At 46.8% G+C, this 26315-nt stretch overlaps 3 protein-coding genes across 5 annotated transcripts; 2 read left to right on the top strand and 1 right to left on the bottom strand.

Annotated features, from left to right (window-relative positions):
- The first annotated feature begins 3 nt into the window (after positions 1 to 3).
- On the top strand, positions 4 to 21440 carry LOC142391485 (NACHT, LRR and PYD domains-containing protein 3-like). 3 transcript variants are annotated; one of them, XM_075477261.1, is made up of 14 exons: positions 4 to 120; positions 4193 to 4303; positions 4388 to 4480; positions 4561 to 4604; positions 4671 to 4761; positions 4914 to 5033; positions 5495 to 5573; positions 8991 to 10969; positions 11069 to 11233; positions 11895 to 12065; positions 12445 to 12618; positions 14635 to 14799; positions 18526 to 18572; positions 18699 to 21440. In XM_075477261.1, exons 2-14 carry the CDS (start codon positions 4236 to 4238, stop codon positions 19232 to 19234), a joined length of 3732 nt encoding a protein of 1243 aa, XP_075333376.1. In that variant the 5' UTR covers positions 4 to 120; positions 4193 to 4235; the 3' UTR covers positions 19235 to 21440. The 3 variants fall into 3 exon arrangements, with proteins under 3 accessions (XP_075333376.1, XP_075333374.1, XP_075333377.1); XM_075477259.1 differs by having other exon boundaries at positions 4561 to 4761; XM_075477262.1 differs by lacking the exon at positions 4914 to 5033 and having other exon boundaries at positions 4561 to 4761.
- A 114-nt stretch (positions 21441 to 21554) lies between these two features.
- On the bottom strand, positions 21555 to 23847 carry LOC142391487 (diphthamide biosynthesis protein 3-like). Its single transcript, XM_075477263.1, has 3 exons — positions 23678 to 23847; positions 23118 to 23192; positions 21555 to 22591 (listed from the first exon to the last, which is right to left on the bottom strand). Exons 1-3 carry the CDS (start codon positions 23783 to 23785, stop codon positions 22517 to 22519), a joined length of 258 nt encoding a protein of 85 aa, XP_075333378.1. The 5' UTR covers positions 23786 to 23847; the 3' UTR covers positions 21555 to 22516.
- A 1450-nt stretch (positions 23848 to 25297) lies between these two features.
- LOC142391294 (claudin-24-like) lies at positions 25298 to 26098 on the top strand. Its single transcript, XM_075477065.1, has one exon. It carries the CDS (start codon positions 25298 to 25300, stop codon positions 25964 to 25966), a length of 669 nt encoding a protein of 222 aa, XP_075333180.1. The 3' UTR covers positions 25967 to 26098.
- The last annotated feature ends 217 nt before the right edge of the window (positions 26099 to 26315 follow it).

Here is a 26315-nt window from a genome sequence, read left to right as displayed (position 1 = left end):
CAGCCTGCAGACACAGAGGACTGGTGTCGGAGAAGGAGCAGAGCATTTCCTCTTCTTCTACACAGACCTGGTCCAGACAGCAGAGAGCTGCAGAGGGAAGAAGTTCATGGAAGAAGCTGAGTAAGTGTCACTTTGATTAATTTAACAAAGTCTCCGAGCAGAGAGAGATTTCCTCTGCTGATGAGACACAAGTCATGTGAGCTGAGAGTAAACGGCAACAATCAGTGTGCTGATGAGGAGCTGCAGCTTGTTAGCAACATGAAATGTTTCCCACTCAGCCTGCTGCTGTTTTCTCCTCCAACAGAGGAACTCTGCCTGGAATGTGCTGTTCACTCACACTCTGTTCATCACTGCTCTCTGAACACTCTCACAGTGAAACTCGGAGTCCTGATATGAGATCCAGATAAATCCTGGACTCTGATCCTGTTGGACTCTGATCCTCAACGTGTTTTATGAAGGATCATAATTCAGGTGTGCTGGAGCCTCTGGGTGTGACCATGTGGACTCATCAGTGGGTTCATATAATAATATATTTAACTAGAAATGCACTCAGAGAGTGCAGACCTCCGCCAAGGAAGCTTTGTTTTATAAGCGCATTTTTTTTATCCAGCCATATATTGTAGTGAATGGTCTGAAACGATTAACGTCGTTTTGCCTGTTTGTCGGTTAAGTGAGCCATGCCTCCTACTGATCCGTCCTGACTTGCGATCCGTCCGTTACTGCGGAGTCTGGCGAATCATGCTGGCTCTGGGTGACTCACGGCCCGACAGCGAAAATCCTGGGCGCTCACTCGTCAAGTCACGCGACAGAGTCGAGGCTTGGGGGGCTCCGAGTTGGCTTGGATTCGCTGCTTGCCCGTCTGACCGCTGGGTCACCCAGAGCCAGCGATTCGGCGGTCGGACGGGCAGGTGGCGAGTCCGTGCCGGCTCGGAGCTTTTTAAGTTTCGATTCTGTCTCAACCAAGCCCCGCCACCTTGTGGCAGGTCGCAAGATTGCAGCGAACAGACACGCATCCAGACAAACCAACAGACTCGGGCGATCACATAACCTCCTTGGCGGAGGTAATAAAGTTAAATAATATTTAACAGAGAGCAGTGAGCGCCCCCTGGTGGTTCCTGTCAGTCTGCAGTGATCCTGCAGGATGGATTTCTGGAGTCCTGCTGCTACTTATCTGCAGTGTAGCTCTTCATGTACAGTTCAGTCCTGCATTCAGCCCATCAGAGTGTTTCAGATAGCAGATTTATCATCATGCTGCAGGTTCAGATAATCAGTGTGTGTCAGTGAATGGAGATGTTTCATCATCATCATCATCCTCATCAGGATCATGATGTCTGTGCTGCTCCATACCTCCTTGTAGTGGACTGATGGAAGTACAGCAGCTGATCCTCTTCAGTGTTTCCCACAGAAGGCAATGTGTGGTGGTGGGCCGGGGGGGGGGGGGGGGGGTAAAAAATTAAAATTCTTCAAAATAATTCCTTCGTTAATAATTGGTCACACAGAACTTTATTGTATTATTTCTTAAGAACCCAGACCCATTTCTACTTAAATGAAAATTAAGGGGGTTATAACACAGACTAAATAGACCACATAGAACCCATTTCAGAATTTTTTTCCAGAATACCCCCCCCCCACTGTCAGAGATCTGTAATGTGATATATGTCACATTGGGAGTTAAGAACCTGGATAATTTCTCCATCAAGGAAAATTATGGGAGACGTAAGGATGTGGGACACCTGTGTCACGGTGGGTGACGGCTTATCTGCAGATTTTCACATCTTCATTGTAAACAAATTAATAACATAGCTAATTACACTGGTCGGACTGTTCAATCGCGGAAAATATTTTTCCATACTCATCTGGATTGAAGCAGCAAACACTCAGTGTAAGAGTTTAAAAAAACCTACTTTATTTGATTCACAGCTGCTAGTGTTTTGACATCGACAACCCAACTACATATATTTTTTTTTTTTTTTTTTTTTTTACGGCAAACTTGCGACTCGTTAACTTTATAACAGGGGTGCAAACGGCGCGCCTTTTGGCGGATGCCGCCTTTTTCACAGCTGTCTGGGGGACTTGTGTGAATCGTGCAGATCCGATGAGTTTTTTTTTTTAGGGGGTGGGGGGGGGTGGTGTTGTTGTAATGTCTGATTATAATTTCATCAAAGTTCAGCCCCGAATCTCTCTGGACTGACATAGAGACCAATAAAAGAAGCGGGAGAGTATTTATGTTATGTTTGCATCTGTAAAGTTTAATGTTCCTGTTGCATTTGAATGCGCCGCACAGTTCGTATGACCCCATGTGGGGAGTGCCTCAACAGCCAGGTGAACTGCAGGCGCACGATTTTTTCGTTATTTTCTGACCTTAACCAGAGAAGTAAAGCGCAGCTACTTGTGAAAAGGACAGAAAAAGGAGAAAAATCCCGAGTTACACTGAAAGAAAGTCAGAGCACATACCGATTGGAAGTCCGGAGACAAGTACGTCGGTAAGACGAGTCAGTTATCAAAATAAAGGCTTGTTAACGCTTACCGTCGTCCATGCTAATGCTAGCTCCGTGGCTAACAGGCTAAAGCTGGGCATACACTGTGCGATTTTGGCCCGATGTCGACAAGATTTTCACTCGTGCAACTATTTTGGAGATCGGGCCGAGTTTTGGCTCAATCGTGCGTCTCGCATCGTGTAGTATACATGGGGTAACGACAAACGATTAAGCCCTCCCGACCACCTCCCGATCGATCGGATGAAAATCAAACTTGTTTGAAATCCTGGTCGCCCCTCGTGAGGCTCTCGTACAGTTGAAGCAGCTGGACCAGCCGATTGACCTCATCCTGTCACACTACGCATGCGCGCACATAGGTACGGAAGAGAAAAATGTCAACAGAAGAAGAAAAAGACAACAGAACAGCATGGCGGCGACCGAGTCCGACGTGTCGTGTAGTGTGAGCAGCCAGATCGCATCAGACCATCGGGTCGTACAGTGTGAGAACAGGAATCGTGAGCTGTGACGTTTTAACCCTTGCGATTCACTCGTACAGTATGAGCAGCAGCTGAATACCGCGATTGAAAAAAATCGCACAGTGTATGCCCAGCTTAACACTCACCTGTCACCTGTAGAGCCGCTGCAAGCTCCGATATCGGCGTAATTTGAAATACAGAGAGCAACGGTGAGAAACTTGTCTTTTTAGCTGCTCTGAGGCTATTTTTCTGTTGTTTCTCGGTGTGCTAAAGAAAGTTGTGGTGATATAAAAGTCTATGAGAGTGAACTGAGGTTGTTAATGGTGTGATATTTTGGAACTTGTGTGTATTGAGTCATATTCAAAATGTCAGACTTTTTCAAAAAAATTGAAAAAAAGGGGACATGCCAAATGTTTCCAGCGTTGTCTCAGTATTCTTTACTTTTAAGAATTTCCAAGGAACTGGGACAGTGTATTTTCATATAAAGAACATTTTTGTGTGAATAGGGTGAGCCCTGGATGGCAGAGGTGGTGGCAAAATTTAATTATATGATAATTCCTGCGGGGGCGTGGGCTTCGATAATCTCACTCCTTTTTGACCATACCTCTGTTTGCACCCCTGTTATAAAGAAGGCGTAATCGCGTGTTTGCAATGGGTCGGGACGGGACAACATTGTATTCAAAATATAAAATATTTTTTTACGACTTTTTAATGTGTGATTTTATAAAGGTGCACGTGATACCAACCTTTCGTGAATTTCGCCAGCCGTCTTCTTTCGGTTGAGCCAGAGCTATAGAGCTAATCTAACGCGACGCTGAAGCTAGCAAGCTTCCAGGGAAGCACGGAGGGGAGAGGGCTGTGTGTGTGAGTAAGCTATGCGAGAGAGACGGAGGGAGAGCAGGGAAAGGAAATGCAGCTTAACGAATATGAGTATTTTTTTTAAATAGCGTTAAAAGAAATAATAATAACGAAACGCAATATGTGGCGGCCGGTGTTGAATCTGTGGCGCACCGCCACGAATTAGTCTATGTGTGGGAAACACTGCTTTTACAGCCCAAATAATGGAGAGGAGGATGTGAGCTGCTGTGCAGATGAATGATGTGTGTTTCCTCTGCAGAAGAAGGTAGAAAGTGTGTGTGAGCTGCTGTGCAGATGAATGATGTGTGTTTCCTCTGCAGAAGAAGGTAGAAAGTGTGTGTGAGCTGCTGTGCAGATGAATGATGTGTGTCTCCTCTGCAGAAGAAGGTAGAAAGTGTGTGTGAGCTGCTGTGAGTTCAGCAGCATGGATCAGAGTGAGGACACTGAAACCTCTCTGTGTGGGGAACATGAGAGCCAGAGCAAAGCTCAGAGGTGAGGTGACCATCTCTAACTGTCCATGACTCTCCTCCATGTCCCAGCTCAGCGCTCACATCACCAAACCACCTTTATTCACAGGAAGGGACAGAGACCTGGACCCAGGAGGGGGTCCTCACAGAGCGAACTGCAGAAGGATCTCCCACTTTTCAGCTTACAGGCCTCCAAAGCAGAGTAAGTTAGCATCAGGTCATTGATTTAGAGGTTATTAAGTATATCATGCATGCAGGCTGAAAAGCATTTTTTTCCATCAGGATCCACCAGAGACCTGAACCAGAACCTGAACCTGAACCTGAACCTGAACCAGAACCAGAACCAGAACCAGAACCAGAACCTGAACCTGAACCTGAACCTGAACCTGAACCTGAACCTGAACCCAGCTGTGTGTCCTTTAAGAGCGACTGGTCGAAGGATATTATTACTGAATTCCGTCCTGATGTTCCATCAGCCCAGCAGTGAGTAGCTGTCAGTATTCAGAGGAGGCTGCATCATGTTTCAGATGATAACCAGTTTCCAGCTGAATTACTTGAGACTTGGATCAGTTGTTGACGTCTCTGATGAGACTAATTAGCTGCATCATGTGTGAAAACAAGTGTTTTTCTGTCAGGATTCATCAGAGACTCGGACCTGGAGCTGAGCCTGGACCCAGCTGTGTGTCCTTTAAGAGTGACCATTCAATGCTCGATTTTATTAACTTCAGATCAGCCCCACATCCGTCCCCTCAGAGGTGAGCTGAGTGTAAATGCTGTAACAGAGTAAAATGAGTCAGTTTGAACAGTTTTTACTCCAACATGTGTTTAATGTGAGCTCAGCTCTGCTTCACATCCATTTCTATGTTCATATGTGAAGCGGTGTGTGTTGGATGTTTTCCACCAGCACAGCAGTCGTCCAATAACCAGAAGGTTGGTGGTTCGGTTCCCACTCAAAAAAAGTTTGGTGAACTAACAGCTGGAGGGGTGTCCACCTCCTTGCCACAGCTGAGGTGCTCTTGAGCATCGACTGTACCCCCATGCTCCCAGGTGCTGTGATTCCAGTGTATATGGCATCTGTCTCTATGAATGTGTGACCCTGTGTGTGTTCAACAGGTGCCAACCTGGATGGGTTAAAAGCGGAGGAGAAATTCTGTGTATGTTCCCTGTAATGTAGATGAGAATAAATCTAATCTTAATCTTCATGATTCCTCCACAGAGTGGACCAGCAGAGCTCAGAGGGTCCCAGTGGTCCGTCTGCCCAGCAGCATCAAACACAGCTGGACTCCATATTTATGGTCTGTACATTGTAGCGATATTGGGCATTTATATATGTATCAAATATAAGGATTTATAAGATGTTCTCACAGTCTCAATAAACCTTAAACCTCGAATGTAGGGCACCACCTTCGAAAGAAGGAAAAACACAAAATCTTACGATCCTGTATGTTAAATTAATGTTTCAATTAATAATCAGTCTCATATCTCGCTACTTTCGTGAAAGTTCTCGTTTGGTTGGACAGACATTACGTAAAGAAAGCATACGACACAATCTGTGATTATAACATATATATAGATATATGAACTATTTATTAAAACGATATGACCAAAGACATGAACCTTAAACAAACAGGAGATGCATGGAATATGGGTGATTATATAAACACTTAGTGAATGGAAAATAGAATATGGGAATGGAGGGATGCTGGATTTATTCAAATAGTTCAGGTTGGCTGACTATTTGAAGCTAAAGACTGACATCTTGGATTCATTTATCATTCTAATAAGTCTCGAAACATCCATCAAACCACTTTAAGGTGAAAAACGGGTCGGTCTTACTGTGCTGAAGTTCCTTTTGTCAGATCGGAACACAGCAGGTAGTAGCCACGCAGCCCGAGTGGGTTTCTTCTGGGTTCCGCTCTCAGGGCCTGGTTGTGGCTGATTTCAGCGGACCTGGAGTTGCTTCTCTTCAGCGGGAAACGGGAACGCTGGTGCCAAGGACTGCAGGATGATAATCCGAGTGTCAGAGTTGGCCGGTTGCTGATGCCTCTGATGAAGTGAACTTAAGTTCACAGAAGATTAATAAAAGGTTGCTTGAGTTGGCTTTCTTGGTAGGAAAAACTGTGATGGCGTGCAACAGCGGAGGTTAGAACGTGCGACGTAAAAAGGACATGGATGACGATGGACGAACAAAACACAGAAAGCATGTATCTTCAGACTACTTCATTCTGTTTCTATCTTTGTTCGGGTCTTTCTTTCTCGTCCTTCTTTGGGTCCTTGTCATCTTCTTTCTCCCTCCTGTCGTCTTCTGCACCGCTCATACTCTCCTCATTCTACTGTCTTTCTGCTCTCTCCTGAGACTCCGGAAAACTGAACAACTCTCTCCAAATCTCTTCAAATCTGAAAATCTCTTAAAAACTCTCTGAGTCTGGGTTCGCGGGGTCCGTGGTTTGACTCGCGGAGGCGGGGCATGACGTAGGCTTACACTACTCTTTCAGCCAATGATATGCCTGAACTGTGGTGACGTCTGCCTGGGTGTCTCTGTATGAGGTTATCTGCTCAGCATTTATATGGGGATTCCTGGATAAAACAAAGAAACTCTATTTCTCCATTACTCCTGTCTCATAGAACATTTGTCTCGGTGATTCTGAAAACACCACAACTTGTTAAGATATGCAGATTAAAGATATAACATAGACTTGTGATATAAAGACATCAAAATAACACAACATAATACAGACGATTATGAGTCTCAAAATTCAGATATCTGTAGAGTCATGACATATGAATAGCAAACCACACAATGTTAATTTTCTGTGTTAACAATGGAGATTCCAAACAATAACAAATAGATACCGAAGGGACATCGTTACGGTGCGTTCACACCAGACGCGGTCGGGCGACGCGATTACATACAAAGTCAATGCAAAGACGCGATTAGACGCGGATTCGAGCCGGCGGCGCGATGAGGAGCGGTGAGGTGGTGCGGTGAGGAGCGGTGAGGCGGTGCGGTGAGGAGCGGTGAGGCGGTTCGCGTGAGTTCAAAAAATCCAACTTTGGCGAAATATTCGCGCCAGACAGCCTATCAGCGTTGAGATTCTGGACGACAGTGACGTGGAGACAGATGGACAGGTGCTGTCTGTGACATGCAGATGGGACTGCACATGGAAATTAGCTTCTAAGCTACAATCTGGTGCAGGTCATCTCTTTACTTTGTAATTAATGTACTTTGCACATGGTCCCTGACTAAATAAAATAAAAAATTAAATCACCGCCTTCTCCAGGAGTTCCGTCTGGATGACGGCCGCCTCCAGCGGCACCCCAGGCCCACCAGGACCCAGCCCGACGACCCGCTCGGGAGGACCGGAGCCGCGATCTCTCGGCAGGACACCATGCCACAGGCGCCCCGCAGCTGAAACGGAGCCGCGGCCCAGCTGCGGAGCGCCTGCAGCCGGCGTCCCGCCGAGAGATCACGGCACCGATCCTCCCGTGGCGGCCGCTTCCAGCGGTGTTTCGGGCTCGCCGGGACCCAGTTTGGTGGCCTGCTCGGGAGGATCGGTGCCGTGATCTCTCGGCGGGACGCCGGCTGCAGGCGCCGGTCCTCCCGAGCGGGTCGTCGGGCTGGGTCCTGGTGGGCCTGGGGTGCCGCTCGAGGCGGCCGTCATCCAGAAGCAACTCCTGGAGAAGGCGATGAAATTATCCGAGCTGAATGCACCACCGGATGATGTCACTGATCCAGACACGACGGCGTGTGCGTTTCAGGCGAATCTCGGACTGCCACAGCAGGTACAAGGACGCGATCAGCCATGGATAGCCCCTTGAGCTATTCACTCGTTTTTTACTCGCGCGAAAGAGGCGTTTGAGGCGATGGAATTTAATTTACACCTGCGGCAACGATCGCGCGATGAAGGCGGTGCGAATATTCGCATCGCGTTTGGTGTGAACGCACCGTTAGAAGTTAAATTGTTGCATATAACTGTCCGGTTCACTGAGTCCGTGATTTAAATGTTCAACACTACAGACCACTAGGGGGCAATGTGGTTCCATAGGTGGGTTGGTCATTTTCCAACAAGATTATTTTTCTGTCAATATTTAAGCCAGAATCGTACAAATTGTCTCTAAAGGCGTCTTGTGATCTAGCTGGAAACCTGAAAGAACTTGAATAAGGTTATCAAACACATTTAATACAGTTTTAAGATTTGACTAAGAGTAAGTCTTGGTAAAGTTTTTTCAGCCATCTGGTCCCTTATCTGGGAAAATGGGGTTAAAGTGTCAACTTCGATTTATTGGTCCAGATAAGATAGGTACGTCTCCCACTACTCCAAAAGAAGGGTTCTTTGTTAATTTGAGCTTATTCCAATTTATGGCAAGTGTCTGTTGTTAGTTCCACTCCCAAAAGCTTTCAAAGGGCCGAAGGTCGTTGTAACTTAGGCTTTTGTCTCTCTACTTTATGTAGAATTTCCGATCTGTTCTTGCCCAGAAAAGAAACATCCCCCCATTGGAATGCTGTTATCTTCAGAGGCTGCAGGCCTCTTAATCCAAACACTGTGACTGCTACAACATGTACAACAACTACTTTCCCATCTGTTCTGCTCACAGCCATCTCCATGCTGCACTCTGTAGACCAGCGGGCTGTCAGTGTGTCCAACATGGATCTGATGTTTGGCTCCATGGTTTCAGTCTGATGGGCTCATTCATATAGTTTTCTGTTCCAGCTGCTGGAGGACAACATGCTCACTTTTGTGAAGGAGGAGCTGAAGAAGATGCAGAAGGCTCTGAGTCCAGATTACCCAGAATGCTTAGAGAGTCAGAGGGAGGCTGAGGATGAAGAGCAGAGGAGCAGCAGAGAGGCATTAATGAAGATCACAGTTCACTTCCTGAGGAGAATGAAGCAGGAGGAGCTGGCTGACCGTCTGCAGAGACCAGCATGTCAACGTAAAGTTAAATGTGCTCTGAAGGAGAAGTTCCAGTGTGTGTTTGAGGGGATTCCTAAAGCAGGAAAGCCAACCCTTCAGATCTACACAGAGCTCTACATCACAGAGGGAGGGAGCGGAGAGGTCAATGATGAACATGAGGTCAGACAGATTGAAGCAGCATCCAGGAAAGCAGGCAGAGCAGAAACATCCATCAGACAAGAAGACATCTTTAAAGGCCCACCTGGAAGAGATGAACCAATCAGAACAGTGCTGACAAAGGGAGTGGCTGGCATTGGGAAAACAGTCTTAACACAGAAGTTCACTCTGGACTGGGCTGAAGGCAAAGCCAACCAGGACATCCACTTCATGTTTCCATTCACTTTCAGAGAGCTGAATGTGCTGAGAGAGAGAAAGTTCAGCTTGGTGGAGCTTGTTCATCACTTCTTTACTGAGACCAAAGCAGCAGGAATCTGCAGCTTTGAACAGTTCCAGGTTGTGTTCATCTTTGACGGTCTGGATGAGTGTCGACTTCCTCTGGACTTCCACAGCAAGGAGCCCCTGACTGATGCTACAGAGCCCACCTCAGTGGATGTGCTGCTGACAAACCTCATCAGGGGGGAGCTGCTTCCCTCTGCTCGCCTCTGGATAACCACACGACCTGCAGCAGCCAATCAGATCCCTGCTGGCTGTGTTGGCATGGTGACAGAGGTCAGAGGGTTCACTGACCCACAGAAGGAGGAGTACTTCAGGAAGAGGTTCAGAGATTCAGAGCAGGCCAGCAGGATCATCTCCCACATCCAGACATCCCGAAGCCTCCACATCATGTGCCACATCCCGGTCTTCTGCTGGATCACTGCTACAGTTCTGGAGGATGTGTTGGACACCAGAGAGGGAGCAGAGCTGCCCAGCACCCTGACTGAGATGTACATCCACTTCCTGGTGGTTCAGGCCAAAGTGAAGAAGCTCAAGTATGAAGGAGGAGCTGCGACAGATCCACACTGGAGTCCAGAGAGCAGAGAGATGATTGAGTCTCTGGGAAAACTGGCTTTTGAGCAGCTGCAGAAAGGAAAGCTGATCTTCTATGAATCAGACCTGACAGAGTGTGGCATCGATATCTCAGCAGCCTCAGAGTACTCAGGAGTGTTCACACAGATCTTTAGAGAGGAGAGCGGGCTGTACCAGGAGAAGGTGTTCTGCTTCATCCATCTGAGTGTTCAGGAGTTTCTGGCTGCTCTTCATGTGCATCTGACCTTCAGCAACTCTGGACTCAACCTGATGGAGGAACAACCAAAGTCTAAGAAGTCTAAAACACTAACAGAGACTCTCTTCCATCAGAGTGCTGTGAACAAGGCCTTAGAGAGTCCAAACGGACACCTGGACCTGTTCCTCCGCTTCCTCCTGGGTCTTTCCCTGCAGACCAATCAGAGGCTTCTACGAGGCCTGCTGACACAGACAGGAAGTAGCTCACAGACCAATCAGGAAACAGTCCGTTACATCAAGAAGAAGATCAGAGAGGATCTGTCTGCAGAGAGAAGCATCAATCTGTTCCACTGTCTGAATGAACTGAATGATCGTTCTCTGGTGGAGCAGATCCAACAGGCCCTGAGTTCAGGAAGTCTCTCCACAGATAAACTGTTTCCTGCTCAGTGGTCAGCTCTGGGCTTCATCTTACTGTCATCAGGAAAACCTCTGGATGTGTTTGACCTGAATAAGTACTCTGCTTCAGAGAAGGCTCTTCTGAGGCTGCTGCCAGTGGTCAAAGCCTCCAACAAAGCTGTGTGAGTACAGATATAGAGGGATGTGTATGAATATCCTGCTGCTGTTTCTATAGGAGAGAAAGTCCCAGATTCCTACTTCTCTCATTATTTCCTCCTCAGGCTGAGCAGCTGTATCCTCTCAGATGAAGGATGTGCAGCTCTGTCCTCAGCTCTCAGCTCCCAGTCCTCCAGCCTGACACAACTGGACCTGAGTATCTACGGCTCAGGAGTGAAGCAGCTGTCTGATGGACTGCAGAGTCCTCACTGGAAGCTGGAAGCTCTCAGGTCAGGTTTCTCTGCTGTTTCAGCTTCATACAGTCTCTGTGATGCAATAATCTGAAAACATCTTCACATCTGCTTTAAATCCACAAAGTAAAACGTCTCCAGATCTGTGTCCCTTTCCTCTGATCTAGTCTGCAACAACCCAAAGCTTGGGCTGGTGTAATTCTAAATGGTATCAAAGTTTTGTAAAAGTACAACAGTTACATATAAGAAGAAAAAAGATTTACAGAAATCTTGAGGTAGAACATTGACACACAGCCCTTTTTAACCTTAAAAGAGGTTAAGGAAAGGGCACACAAAAAGAAGAAAACATGTGAATTTTTCTTTAATTAAAAGTAGTTGGCGGGCTTATTAAAATCATATATCTGTGGATCAGCCTTCATGGATCCCTAATAAAGTGTTTCTGTGAATAGTGAGATATTTGTGGGCGATGGGAGACATTTTCATCATCTCTGCTGTGGATTAGTAATTAAAGTCCATTAAAAACATGAATATAAAACACCAAGAATGGAACCATAGTGCACATCACCAGATTCAGAGACTCCTCAGTGGAAGTTACAGAGATATTGTGGCTGCAGAGCAGCTTCACATCATTACTGTCCCTTATGTGACTGTTCTTATTAAATGTGACTGAATGTGAGACTGTTTAACATCTTCTCCTCAGGCTGAGCGTCTGTAACCTCTCAGATGAAGGATGTGAAGCTCTGTCCTCAGCTCTCAGCTCCCAGTCCTCCAGCCTGACACAACTGGACCTGAGTAACAACAACCTGCAGGATTCAGGAGTGAAGCTGCTGTCTGGACTGCAGAGTCCAACCTGTGGGCTGGAAACTCTCAGGTGAGGCTGTTTTCATGCTGGAGCAGAGTGCTGATAAATGTTAGCCTTTGTTCCCGGTGGGCAGCTCTGAAGTCAGCCCCACCATCAGTCTGATGGGATCAGTTCCTCAGCTTTGTTCCCCATGAAAGCCTCTGCTGTTTGAATCAGATTCTGAGACTGTCTCTGATGAGCTGCAGCTCCAGGGTGGAAAGGCTCAGCCACCGTGTGGACTCCTTGTTTCACTCATGATGCGTCTCTGAGCATAAAAACCACCGCACGGACACGACCACAGGCTTCTAACCCTGATGTTCCCTCTAAGTGGGCTTTCAGTCCACAGTCAGCATTAGAGCTGACTGATTCTGACCCCAGCTGTTCTTTTTCTCTGTAACTGTCTCCTCAGGCTGAGCGTCTGTAACCTCTCAGATGAAGGATGTGCAGCTGTGTCCTCAGCTCTCAGCTCCCAGTCCTCCAGCCTGACACAACTGGACCTGAGTAACAACAACCTGCAGGATTCAGGGCTGAAGCAGGTGTCTGCTGGCCTGAAGAGTCCAAACTGCAGACTGGAAACTCTCAGGTAACAGAACACCTGTGGATGCTCTTTGTATGATTGTTCCAGCAGCTTTAGGCCTCTGACACCACAGGAACTCACCTGAACCTGGAACCTGAACCTGGAACCTGAACCTGGAACCTGAACCTGGAACCTGAACCTGGAACCTGAACCTGAACCTGGAACAACCTGGAAAGTCTTTGTTGCATCATTTGCTCAGTTTCCTTTTGGGCTGCGTTCTCCTCCAGTAAATAATGTAGAGTGCAGATTCCTACAAAGTTCTTTGAGTGAGTTGTCCTCCTGAGCCCACCTGATGGGCGGGGCCAACCAGCTGTAAACAAGCGTTGGACCTGGTTCCTTCTGACTGAACTGATACGCATGACATTACGTTCCCTTTCAGTGGATTCCCTCGCTACAACACATACAGTACGGGACACGTATACTCGCCCCGCAGAGCAGCCGTCAAACCTGGCTCAGAACCGTGTTCAGGCTTCTAGGGGCCCATGATTAAGAGGGGCCCAGAGAGGCCCCCATAAAGTTATAACACTGACAGAAAATAATGTGACACCAAGTTATTCACTAACTTATAGTCACAAATATATTTTATTTACAATGTTCCGGTAACAATAACTTTATTTGTTTTGGAAACATTAACCCCCCCCTCTCTATTTATGTGAAATGGTTCAGTCCGACTGGATCAGCTGCAGCGCCGCAGCGGGTAAGAAGGCAGAGAAGGCAATATGCCTCAAAGTCTGGTAGCCAAACACGGAAAGAAAGGAAAGAAAGAGGAGAAGGAAAAGTAGGACGAACACATTTTTGAAAACCAAAAACGGACTGAAAATACCATCAAAATGCATAGTTTTCTGTAAAATAGCATCATAAGCCCCTTTCACACTGCCGAATAACCCGCGTTTAATTCGCGAATTTAGCGTGTCCGCTGTTGCGTTCACACTGCCGACCCGGGCTGCCGCGTCAACTCGACTCGCCTTTCGACCCACGTCGGAGCCTAGTCTTTTTGCCGAGCCGAGTTTGATGTGAACGCAATCGACGCGGGTCGGACGTGGGCGTGACGTGACGTGAGGAGTTTAAAAGACAGAATGGACAGCTGATTCAGAATGGACAGCTGATTCAGAACAACAGCGACAGGTGAGGACAAGTTTTACTCTGTTTTAGCCTGCATCAAGTTCGAGACATTTTTTAATATGGCCAACTGGTGAGACAAGGAGGTCCGCGAGCTCCTCAGCCTCCGAGCAGAGGACGTTATTTTCCGCCACATTTCGGGGACGGTGAAGGATGGACCTCTGCTGGAAGGGCTGGCGAGAAAGATGGGAGAGCTCGGTTTCCCACGCAGCAAGACGCACCGTAAAGTAACATCTCCATGAACTGCATTGCAAAAACGAGTTCTCAAGGTGTCCCGCCATCGTTTGTTTGAAAAATTTGATGCAGACAGGTGTATATAACCCTACCTCCGGCGCATGGCTTGTGCCTACGTCATTGTACACGCCCAGCATTTTATGTGTTTCGTGTGACGCTCTGCCACTAGGCAACGCCCCCTGAACTCGGCTTTAGGCGACACGGGTCACCCTGACACGCCAAGCGTTCACATTGCTCGACGCGGGTCGAAGGTGCAATTTGGACCCGCTAAGGTAGCGGATCGCAGTGTGAAAGGGGCTTTAAATTCCTCATAATTCATCATAAAGCCTCCTGACCGGCTGTTTGGGGCCCATGAAAATAATTGTTAAATCCCTGGCGGCGCCCCTGCTGACGAGCGTCTCAGGTTCACATCAGTGAAATCAGCTTCTTCTTCACTGCTGCTCTCACTGTGGTGCAGAGCATATTTCTATCTGAACAGGACTCAGTGGGGAGTGGCTGCATGTGTTCGGGGCTAAAATGGGAGCAGAAATCAGGTCCATCCACGTGTGTGTGGTGTGATTGTGACTCAGATTTGTGAAGACACAGTCAGTAATGTGAGACAGCTGCAGACATTCAGCTTCAGCTTCAGAGCAGTTCTCTCAGAGTTTCTGTTGTTGTGTGTGTCTGCAGCCTGTCAGGCTGTCTGATCACAGAGGAAGGCTGTGCTTCTCTGGCTGAAGCTGTGACCTCCAACCCCAAATCCCATCTGAGAGAGCTGGACCTGAGCTACAACCATCCAGGAGCCTCAGGAGAGAAGCTGCTGAGGGCTGCACTGAAGGATCCACACACACTCAGGTATGGAGAGGCCTGCTGCAGCCTCACAGTGTCTGACAGAGGAGGCAGAGCTGGGAACATGTTCTCTGTGCTGCACTCAGCCCTGTGCTTCTGCTTCCTGCTGAGTGTTACATGAACAGTCACACATGTAGGAGCCTGTTTCCTTTGCTCACAGCACCAACGCTGGCTGGACATGAACAGCAGATATTTGTGGAGGAGGTCTCCAAGGAGAACATCTGCAGGAACAACAGTGAGAAGTGTCTGTTGGTCCTCTGACCCTGGATCAGACGCACAGATGGGTCCAGGACATGTTAGCCTAGCTTAGCACAAAGATTTCTAGAACCATGTTCAGCGTACATCTGGAAATGCGTACATGTGGGTTAGACCTGCGTCCTGAGAGAGGATCTGGATGTTTGGCTGCCCTGAAACCTTCTGAGAGGAGGAGTCAGCAGAAACAATGTGACCATCAGGAGAGACCATGATGCCAGAGACTGAAGAGATTTCAGCACAGTGTTTAAAGCTCACATTTGGCTTCAGAAAGGAGAGAAAAATCAAAGTGAAAATTCTTCCAAAGGTGAAGAGTTGAATTCAGAGACAGAAACTTCATCATCTCCATCATCTGACTGCAGAAAACATTTAGTTTGAACTTGTTTTTTATTGGGTTTTCAGCGCTGACGTTCAGTTTCTGCACTTTTCTCTATCCAGCTGGAGATGATAATTACACACATTATATCCAAATTAAGATCAAAAGCAAACAAGAGACCAACAGAACAAATATCCACTCCCAATGAAATGCATGAAACATCCATCCACCCACCTTCTCCACCCGCTGAATCCGTCGGTAGGGCCGCGGGGGGGCCGGAGCCCCTCCCAGCGGGGCCAGAGGCGGGGTTCACCCTGGACAGGTCGGCCTCCATCACAGGGCCACATTAAATATGTTAAATCAAATATACACATTCAGACATTCATATGTACAAGCCCACACAGAAATAAGTGCTGAGGAGAGCAGCACTGAAACATTGTGAGGCTCTGTGTGGATGATGGGAAACAGGTGGCAGAGCAGGAAGGCTAAGCAGGCTCACTGTGTCTCATAAAGAGCCGACAGGACTCCAGCGGTTAGTAAAGATGGACTTTAGGAGCCTTCATAGATCTGTAATGTGCTCCATCTGATGGAGGCCCCAAACCTTCTGGATCCAGATGTTATATGAAGGGGGGGTTCAGCCATCTAATAGTTCTGCAGCTCAGTGCTGCTGTGAGTAATGTAGCGTTACCGGGGCAATTATATATATCAAATATAAGGATTTATCCTACACCTCGAAATTAGGGCACCACCTCGCTGATGTTTAAACTTGCTTTAAGTTACAGTCCAGGGAGGACGACTGTTAAAATCTTACGATCCTGGTATGTTAAATTAATAATCAATTTAATAATCAATTAGCCTAATAATCAGTCTCATATCTCGCTACTTTCGTGAAGTTCTCGTTTGGTTGGACAGACATTACGTAAAGAAAGCATACGACACAATCTGTGATTATAACATATATATATAGATATATGAGCTGTTTATTACAATGATATGATCTTTGACATGAACCTTTAAACAAACAGGAGATGCATGGAATATGGGTGATTATATAAAACACTTAGTGAACATAAAATAAAATATGGGAATGGGGAGATACTGGATGTATTCAAATAGTTTGGGTTGGCTGACTATTTGACGCTAAATACTGACATTTCGGATTAATGTATCATTCTGTGAAAGCCTCGAGACATCCATCAAACCCACTTTAAGGTGAAAACGGGTCGGTCTTACTGTGCTGAAGTTCTGCTTAGTCAGCTTGGAACACGGCAGCGGCCACGCGGGGTCCGAGGGGATTTCTCTTCCGCTCTCTGGGCCTTCCTGGTTGTGGTGGCTGACTTTAGCGGACTTCTCAGTTGCTTCTTTCACTGGGAAACGGGAACGATGGTGCCGAGGGCTGTGGTTAGATGATCGAATCTTCTGAGTGTCAGTGGGTCCGTTGCTTCTCTGATGAAGTGAACTTAAGTTCACAGAAGATTAATAAAAGGTTGCTTGGAGTTGGTTTTCTTGGTAGGAAAACTTCATTCTGTTCTTATCTTTGTTCGGGTCTTTCTTTCTCGTCTCCGGGGTCTCACTGGGTTCTGGAGGGTCTCCTCCGGTCGTCCTCTGCATCGCTCATCCTCACGTCCTTCCGCTCTCTCCTGAGATTATGGGAAAACTCCCAAACTCTGGTGAGCTCTTCTCTTCTGCTCAAACCATCTCCAAAACTCTCTGAGCAGCTGTTCTCTGCTCAAATCTCCTTCTGAAACTCTGGGTTGGAACTCTTCTGGAACAAGAAGCAAGAGAGCCGCCTGAAGCGAGCCAGCAAACGAGAGAACTAGAGAGCGTGTTTTTCGCGGGCTCCGGGTTTTGACTCTCGGAGGCGGGGCTTACACTACTTTTTCAGCCAATGATATGCTTGAACTGTGTGCATGTCTGCCTGGGTGTCTGTGTAAGGTGATCTGTGCTATATGGGGACTTCTGGATAGAACAAAGAAAACTCTTATTTCTCCATTACTCCGTCTCATAGAACATTTGTCTCGGTGATTCTGAAAACACCACAACTTGTTAAGATATGCAGATTAAAGATATAACATAGACTTGTGATATAAAGACATCAAAATAACACACATGATAAAGACAATTATGACTTCAAAATTCAGATGGATATCTATAAAATCGTGACACATGAATAGCGAACCACACAATGTTAATTTTCTGTGTTAACAATGGGGATACCAAACAAATACCAAATAGATACCGAAGGGACATCGTTAGAAGTTAATAGTTGCATATATCTTGTCCATTTTACTGAGTCCTCTGGGATTTAAATGTTCAACTAATCAACACTGCAGACCACTAGGGGGCAATGTGGTTCCATCAGGCAGGTTGGGCATTTTCAACCAAGATCAGTTCTTTGTCAATATTTAAGCCAGAATCGTACAAATTGTCTCTATATGCGTCTTGTGATCAAGCTGGAAACCTGAAAGAAATTGTACACGGTTATCAAACACATTTAATATAGTTTTAAGGTTCGACTAAAAGTGAGCCTTAGTGAAGTCTTCTCAGTTCGTGTGTAGCCATCTGGTCGGTTTGCTGGTGAAAAGGGGTGTTAAAGTGTCAACTTTCGAGTTATGGTCCAGATAAGATAATAAGTGTCCCACTTTTCCAAGAGTGAGTTCTTTGTTCGTTAGAGTCTATCCCCAATTTTTATTGCAAGCGTCTGTTGCGAGTTCGACTCCCCAAAAACTCTTAAGAGGGTAGAAGGTTAACGTAAATTAGGCAGTTTCTGTCTCTTTTTCCTTTGTGGAAAGAAAATGAAGATCTGGTTTATATCCACATACGTAAACATCCCCCACAGGAATGTTGGTTTTGTCAAAGTTTGAAAACTCTTAATCCACACGGCACTGTGACTGCTACAGTAATATATTTACAGATGTTTCTCTGGCCTCCCATTCAGCCCTTTAGGCATCACTCCTAATAGAGCCACAGCAGCATTCCGAGGTACAGAGCATCAGATACCTCTCCCCAGAGTGTCTTTACTCTGGGACATAAGCAGAATATATGGCTATGACTGGCAGCATGTGCTCCACCGTTCCTCCAGCATCAGCTGGAATGGGACCGGCTCATTCTAGATGCTATTTCTGGAGTCCTGAAACATGTGACAGTTATTTTCCTGCTTTCAGGGTGGAGCCTGCTGGAGAACGATGGCTGACACCAGGGCTGAGGAAGTGTGAGTGTGTTCTTCATCTGATTCATGACATCCAGCCATCGTCACACTGTCACATCACTCATTGATCAAAGTGAACAGATGATGGATCAATAACTGCAGCTGGACTGTGTTTGTTCTCTCCTTCAGATTCCTGCCGACTCACAATCGACACAAACACAGTGAACAGGAAACTGAAACTGTCTGACAACAACAGGAAGGTGACATGTGTGGAGGAGGACGAGGAGTATCAGTCATATCCTGATCATCCAGACAGATTTGATGGCTGGTATCCTCAGCTGCTGTGTAGAAATGTTCTGACTGGTCGCTGTTACTGGGAGGTCGAGTGGAGAGGAGACGTTTATATATCAGTGAGTGACAGAGGAATCAGCAGGAGAGGAGAAGACAGTTTGTTTGGAAGGAACGATCAGTCCTGGAGTCTGAGCTGCGATGATGGAGGTAAATACTCTGCCAGGCACAATAAGAGAAAAACACACATCCCCTCCTCCTCTGTCTGTAACAGAGCAGCAGTGTATGTGGACCGTCCTGCTGGCACTCTGTCCTTCTACAGAGTCTCCTCTGACACACTGATCCACCTCCACACCTTCAGCACCACATTCACTGAAGAGCCTCTGCATCCTGGGTTTGGGTTCTGGTCACATGGTTCCTGGTTGTCTCTGTGCTGAGTATTGAGAATGAGGAGTCACGTGACTCCGGTCGGCCATGTTGGCAGAAGAATCTATTGGTTGCCAGGGGCAACGCCATTAACTTAACGGATATCTTAACGGATATCTTCCCGCATTTGTCATTTCGGCAGGGCAGAGACTAATACAAAAGAAAGAAAGAAAGCAAAGCAATGCAGAGAGATAAGGCGAAAGAAAAGGGACCTTGCAGGGACAAGCTTATTACAAGCGCAAAGCAGCGGTATTTGGAGAAACTGTCCAGCATCCAAAATATTGATCCTTACGAGCTCCCTGCAGCAGAATGGCACAGAGACCTGGACCAGTTACCTCCGTGCACATATATGGACATAGTCAATTATCTTGTCTTTGGTGTAAGTTACTACACTATGCAGGAGTTTAAAAGTCACAAATCTTTGGAATCGTACGAGACTTTCTGCTGTGGCTGGGTGCAGGACTTGGCCATCTACAAGCCTCCAGGTGGCTCTGGTGATGATAACAGCGTTGTACTGGCAAAGGTAAGGTTCTTGTCATGCGTTTTAGTGTGTTGACTGAGAGGGTAACGCTGCTCATGGTATGACTAAAGGGCTGAGGGGGTACACATTAACACATTAACCACATTAGGGGGTAGTTAACATTAATTTTCGAAGAGGCAACAGTTTGCAAATTGAGCATTTTCGAAGAGGCAACAGTTCGCTAGTTAGCTAGGCAGCAACGGTAAAACAACGGTTGCAACAACATAAGGTAACTTCGTAGCTTTAAGAGACCACAACATAAAGAGATTTTTAGATAACTTACCCGAGTGAAAATGCAGAGAACACACTCTCAACCACGGAGGGGCGCAATCGAAAGTAAGGTCCTTTCTTCTTATTGCAGCCAACCAAGCAACCCGGGGTCTCCTGGTCAGGTCAGAAACCTGCTCTCCCTGATGCTGCATCCATTTAGGAAACCTAAAATAACGAATTTCGTTGTTCCTATGTTTCCCAAACGTATTGTGTGAGGTACTGGAACAGTTCTTCACACAGCATTGATTTCCAGGCATGTTCTTGCAATTCCGTAATGTTAACACTAACTGATTTAAAAACACACGCGTACAATGTAAACTAACGGAGAGAACGGCGTTTTCTCGCTAGCATTCTGCCAACATGGCGGATAGGGGCGGGGCTCTGTACTATGACGACAACTCCTCATTCTCAATACAGAGTGTCCTCCTGTCAGAGAATCCCTGCTGAACAGATAGTTCAGTCTGTTCATGTCTGTCTCTTTCACTCAGAAACACCTTTTCAGACTCATGGACTCAGTCAGTTTCTGTGTGAAACTCTTCTGAATGATTCCCTGGAAACTTCTTCCTCTTCCGGTCCTTTAAAGATGGAAGCTGCCATTCTTCCAGGAAGTTGTTTTTCTGTGTGTTTCCAGTCAAAGCTTCACACTGAGCCCATTCAGTTGCTGTCAGCTGCAGTTAGTTTGCTGCACATGTGACAAACTGATACTTTTAATGTAGAATTTCTATGTAAAAAAAAAAAGTTTAAAAATGAGATGAAACAATTTGCAGTTTGCTTGTCAACATGAAAGCATATTTCTGAAATATGTGCTTGATACCCTGAACTATAAGTGGATGTCTCGGCTTTGCCATCAGTGCTGTAATTCAGGACTTTACCTTTAGAAGCCTCCTAAGATGATGTTTGTTGTGATTTATAAATATCATGTCAAAATAAAACTGAACTGAATTTGACTGACCCTAACCCTATGTATCTGTTGTCATGGCAACGTTTCCCAACACACCATTGAAAAAGCCGCCATCGGCACCGGGCCGGTTGGCCGCCTCTCTCCAGCACATCTGTCGCCGGGGCAAAGATTCGGCTCATTTGGAACTTTCTCTACGAACATTTTTCCCGCTGCGACACATCTGGTGGAATGCGCCGCCTCCACTGGTCATCGACATGCTGCAGACGCCTTCATTTAAACGCAGGATCCACCGCTGAGAGGGACGCATCTTCATGGCCTTTAATGGCTTCTTCTTCTTCTTCCATCAGTCTGAACCTGAAATCATGCTGCATTCACCTGACCTAAAACTGGGAAGTTAAGAATCTTTCACTCTTACTTTCTGCTTCATTGTTAAAGATAAATTCCAGTTAAACTCAGGAGATTTTATATTAACTATATTAGCTTCCTTTGATGTTTGATGAGTGGAAAATGTCATTTCTGTCTTTTTCTTTTAAATTAAATTTAGTCACGTTCTTCATTAAATGCTAACTGCTAAGATATTTCAGGATGAGTTTTCTGATGAATAAAATATTCACAATAAAACTCGGTAGCATTCCAACTTTATTACTTGTGTTTTTATTCTTTTTATCAAAGCAAACTGTTCAAACACGGTTTAAATGTCTGTTTAGTATTTCCTCAGGGGACGTCTCTCCTGACCCAAACAGCACAAAGTCCACTTTCAGACAGAAGTACGGCAGCCTGAGAGGGACAAATTTCACCCCGTTGCATCTTAATAAATACAATGAAACAGTTTTAAAAGACAGATCTTTAATCCTGCAGGGTCGAGCTGCCCTCAGATGGAGATTTGATCCGTGCACACAAACTCTGGTTCATGTCGCCATCATGGCTCCCAACAGTCTGAAGTCGGCTGATGAGCCACAGCTCCGATATGAAGGCGGCTCACAGCTGCAGGCACTTGGTTTTACTTCCGTTTAGCCACATTTACAAGATTTTAAGCCTGAGTTCCACATCCCAGACAAACGGCTGAAATGTGAGACAAAGCGTTCAGCTTCAAACGGGCGAGTTTTAGCAGAAAACACCAGCAGAGAGTCTGTTGCAGCTCTGAAAGACCTCCGAAGGGGAAGTCTGAACTGGTGCTCAGGTCATTTTTTACTGTCGGTAAAGAGTTCGCCTCTTTGCTGAGCCACCGGGACGCCGTCCGATGTTTCCCTGGAAGAAGAAAAGCAGATGGAAGACTCTGTGGGCGACCTTTCCAGCAGAGGATGTGAAACATGGAAGTCTGCTTCACGTCCCCGACCAGGAAACCGGATCAGTGGTGCAGCGCTCTCTGAGTTTTCCCAGTCGTAATCGAATGCAGCGTGACGCGGCTGGAACCAGGCGCCGCCCCGGCCGTCTCCGGCCTCCAGCGGGACGTCGGCTCAGGGGAAAACACGCCGCTCCTCCCCATGAACGCAACAGGAAAGCTAACATGAAACCACCAGCCAGCACAGGAAAACACGAGGCTCAGCGTCACTCCGAGCGTCTCTTTGCTCCAATAAAGTTTGTACAAACTGTTTTCCTCCTTCAGGACCGAGCCGGCTGCAGTTTGTGCTCCGAGGCCGACGGAGCCGCGATGATTTCTCCGGACACGAACAACTCCTGAAACACAAACGGCTTTGGGTCAGTCTGGATTTCCTTAAACATTTCAACCTTTTTCTCTCACAGCGGAGCTCCAAATGGGATCAATCAGAGTCAGTAAACAGTCTGAACCCGAGAGAAACCCACCTCACATTAGTGTCTAACGTTTTTATGGCCTTAGAATAAACCACTGACGTCCCACACGTCAGGGCGGCCATCTTACCGCCATAAAAAGGCACAAAGAAGAAGAGTCCTGTTCAAGAATAAACCCTGATGTGGCTTTTCCCAGAAGCCCATTTTCTCCCAGACGGGTCATTCAGCCTAAACTTAGGTGGATGGACTTTGGGATGGTTGCCATCTCCAACTTGGCTTGATGCCCGAAAACATTAAACCTTTAAGAAAATAAGATGAACTTAATGTTGTTCCTCTGCGGTTTTGACCTTCACATCCAGCTTTAAGCAGGAGCTGATCTGGAACCGCTTTTCCTGCTAAAAGCTGGTCTTTAACAACTGGATCAGGGTGAGCAACCTGAGGATTCAGCAGCTACCTGATCATAGATGACTTTAACAATGAGCGAGCAGCTGGGACAGGTGGCCACCTCCTCCCCGTTCTCCAGGTCCTCCTTAAAAACACAAGCACAGCTCTCAGGTTCAGCTTTCTGTCAGCACCCATCAGCTCAGCTGAGAGTTCTGCACCAGCATGTCTTCATGATGCAACACTCATTTAAACCCATTTCATTCACAAACTAACAAACCTTCAACATCTATTGGCTTTCAGTGGAAATGATCAACTTAATTCGGCTTCTTACTGTAAACTGACCATCAAAGGTAAAACAACGACATTCTGAATCATTGGCGCCATGTTTGAAAGCAACTTTCTGGTAAAAACTCTTAAAACTATTAAAAAATGTAAATATAATCAAAAAATACTCAATGATTCTGAGCAGAATGCATCAGAAGACGTTGTAGATTTATGGAAACGATAAAAACATTAACTGCTCAATGTTTAACTTCCCCAAAGGATGAGAAGAGGGATAATCAGAGATTTTTAAAGTGGACTTTGGTTTGAACAGCATCGGAGTCGGCCATCAGCTCCCAGCGGACTCACTTTAGTTATAGCGAAGCGGTCCCCGCAGGGACACGGGAAATAAAACGTCTCCGTCTCCTCATCGTACTCAAAGTCTTCGATCTCAACTTCATCGTGAAACACCGACATCTTTACCGGAGTCACGCGCGTCGCAAACGTCAAAAAGCAGCACCGGCGGCGCACGCTTACGGCGTCATCGTCTCAGGTCTGTGACGTATTTCAGCCGTCTTTGTTTTTGTTTATTTTCACCCCAGAAGAGACGGAAAGGGAGGCAAAAATGGATTAAAAACGCAAAAAAAACAACAACAAACAAATGGTTTAATAACTAAAAAAATATTCAAACTATATAAAAGTTTTCATACACGAAAGGAAATAGTTTCTCCTGCGACTCTTCCCACTTTGTCCAGAAGAGGGCGACGTTGCATCAAGGAAACCCGCAACTGGAGATTTAATCACAAGAGTAACGAATCACACCACTTATGCACATGCAGAATATGTTTGAAAACGGGTGCTTTTATTTGCACCAGAAATAGTTTTATCTCCATGCTGCAGCACGTCCAAATGAATAGAACCGAAGTGTCTGAAAAAATAAATTAACAGAGTTTAACAGAGTTTATCAGAGTTTATTAGAGTTTAACAGAGTTTATCAGAGTTTAACAGAGTTTAACAGAGTTTATTAGAGTTTAACAGAGTAAAACCTATGCACAGTTTTTAAATAAGACTTCTTTGATCCTGCTTGGACTGATACATTAATGTTGAAGGGAAATAAACAGTTTTATCTTGAAGTAGAGGCACTGATGTTTCCACACTGAAGCAGAGATAAGCTCACTTTGACGTGTGATGAAAGGATGATTTTTCTCACACATGGTGACTGCTAACAGAAAAAGAGAAACGTTTAAAATGTCAGTGTAAAGTGTTGATCAGATAAATATTAAGTGAACACTGTCAGAGGTGAGTGTTGCTCAAACAGCTGTGAACTTTAATATGAACACTGTTCATCCTGAACTGAAATGTGTGGTGGAAATATGGAAAGTGGATTTATAGACGTTTGGTTGGTAACTTAAGACACATTCAAGATGAAAAATATGGTGAATATAAATATTCTAAGCCTTCGGCCTGACTTTGAAAAGGTGGAAGTCAAACGTCTTCCTGATATTAAATGTTCTAAAGCCCGACAGCCCCCCCAGTGTGAGGACCAGGCTGAGAAACAGCTCCTTTTCTTAATGAACTTCTGCAGACGGACTGCAAACGTGGAGATGAAACGAATCTCTTTCTGCTCCCAGTAAAGCCTGGACGTTGTGTCCGCTGTCGCCATGGAAACCTCAGCGGTTTCCTGTTTTTTTCGGCGAACAGAGAACAAACAGACACCGTGTAAAACGGGCAGCATCCCTGTTGAGGAGGGGGGGCTTCAAACGCCTTTCAGGCAGGGATGTGGGCATCGATAACATCCTGTCTCCTGCCTGCAGGCGACCTCACAGCCATGGTGTTGTTTCCAGCCGACCAATCGCTGCGTCCGCTCTGACTGCTGGAGGGGGGGGCAGATTCTCCCAGCTGGACTGAGGAGCTGCTCTCCTGCAGCAGTGATGTGCGAGCGAGGCCCCCTCCTGAAAGCAAGGAGCTGAGACCCGGAGCGTTACCATCATGGACCCGAGCGTTCGGACCCTGGAGTTGCTGGGGGTCCTGTTCCTGGCGGGGACCTGGCTCTGCTCCCTGGCCACCACCCTGCTGCCCACCTGGCTCACCCTGTCCACAGAGCTTCTGCCCACGGAAAGCTTCCAGCTGGGGCTGTGGGAGACCTGTGTGGTGCAGGAACTGGGCCTGCAGGAGTGCCGGCCCTACAACAGCCTGCTGGGCTTACCGCCGGACATCAAGCTGGCCCGGATCCTGATGTGCACGGCGCTGGGTGTCGGGTTGCTGGGCCTGCTGCTGGCCATCCCAGGGATGAACCTGGTCAACGGCTGCCGGCGTCAGATGGAGGACGTGAGCTGCAAGAGGGCCCTGAAGGCGGCGGGTGGGACGCTGTCCCTGGCGGCCGGGATCCTGGTCCTCGTTCCGGTTTCCTACATCGCTCACCTGACGGTGGTGCGGTTCTTCGATGAGTCGGTTCCAGACGTGGTTCCTCGCTGGGAGTTTGGCGACGCTCTGTTCTGTGGGTGGACGGCCGGAGTCCTGCACCTGGTGGCGGGAACACTGCTGCTGACTTCCTGTCGGCGTCCGCAGGAGCAGAACTGCAACCGACCCGTCCACATCCCGCTGGTCCCAGTGCAGCCGGGACGCCACTCTGTCAGGACCAGAACCGAATACATCTGAGGCCACATCCACCGTGCTCCAAACTCCATCTGTCCACAAACCAGGAGGTTCAGACCACAAACCAGAAGGTTCAGACCATAAACCAGGAGGTTCAGACCACAAACCAGGAGGTTCAGACCATAAACCAGAAGGTTCAGACCATAAACCAGGAGGTTCAGACCATAAACCAGGAGGTTCAGACCACAAACCAGAAGGTTCAGACCACAAACCAGAAGGTTCAGACCACAAACCAGAAGGTTCAGACCATAAACCAGGAGGTTCAGACCACAAACCAGGAGGTTCAGACCACAAACCAGAAGGTTCAGACCACAAACCAGAAGGTTCAGACCATAAACCAGGAGGTTCAGAC

Source organism: Odontesthes bonariensis, chromosome 11 (genome assembly GCF_027942865.1).
Source record: "Odontesthes bonariensis isolate fOdoBon6 chromosome 11, fOdoBon6.hap1, whole genome shotgun sequence".
Lineage (NCBI taxonomy): Eukaryota > Metazoa > Chordata > Actinopteri > Atheriniformes > Atherinopsidae > Odontesthes > Odontesthes bonariensis.
This window is presented reverse-complemented; position numbering and strand designations above follow the sequence as displayed.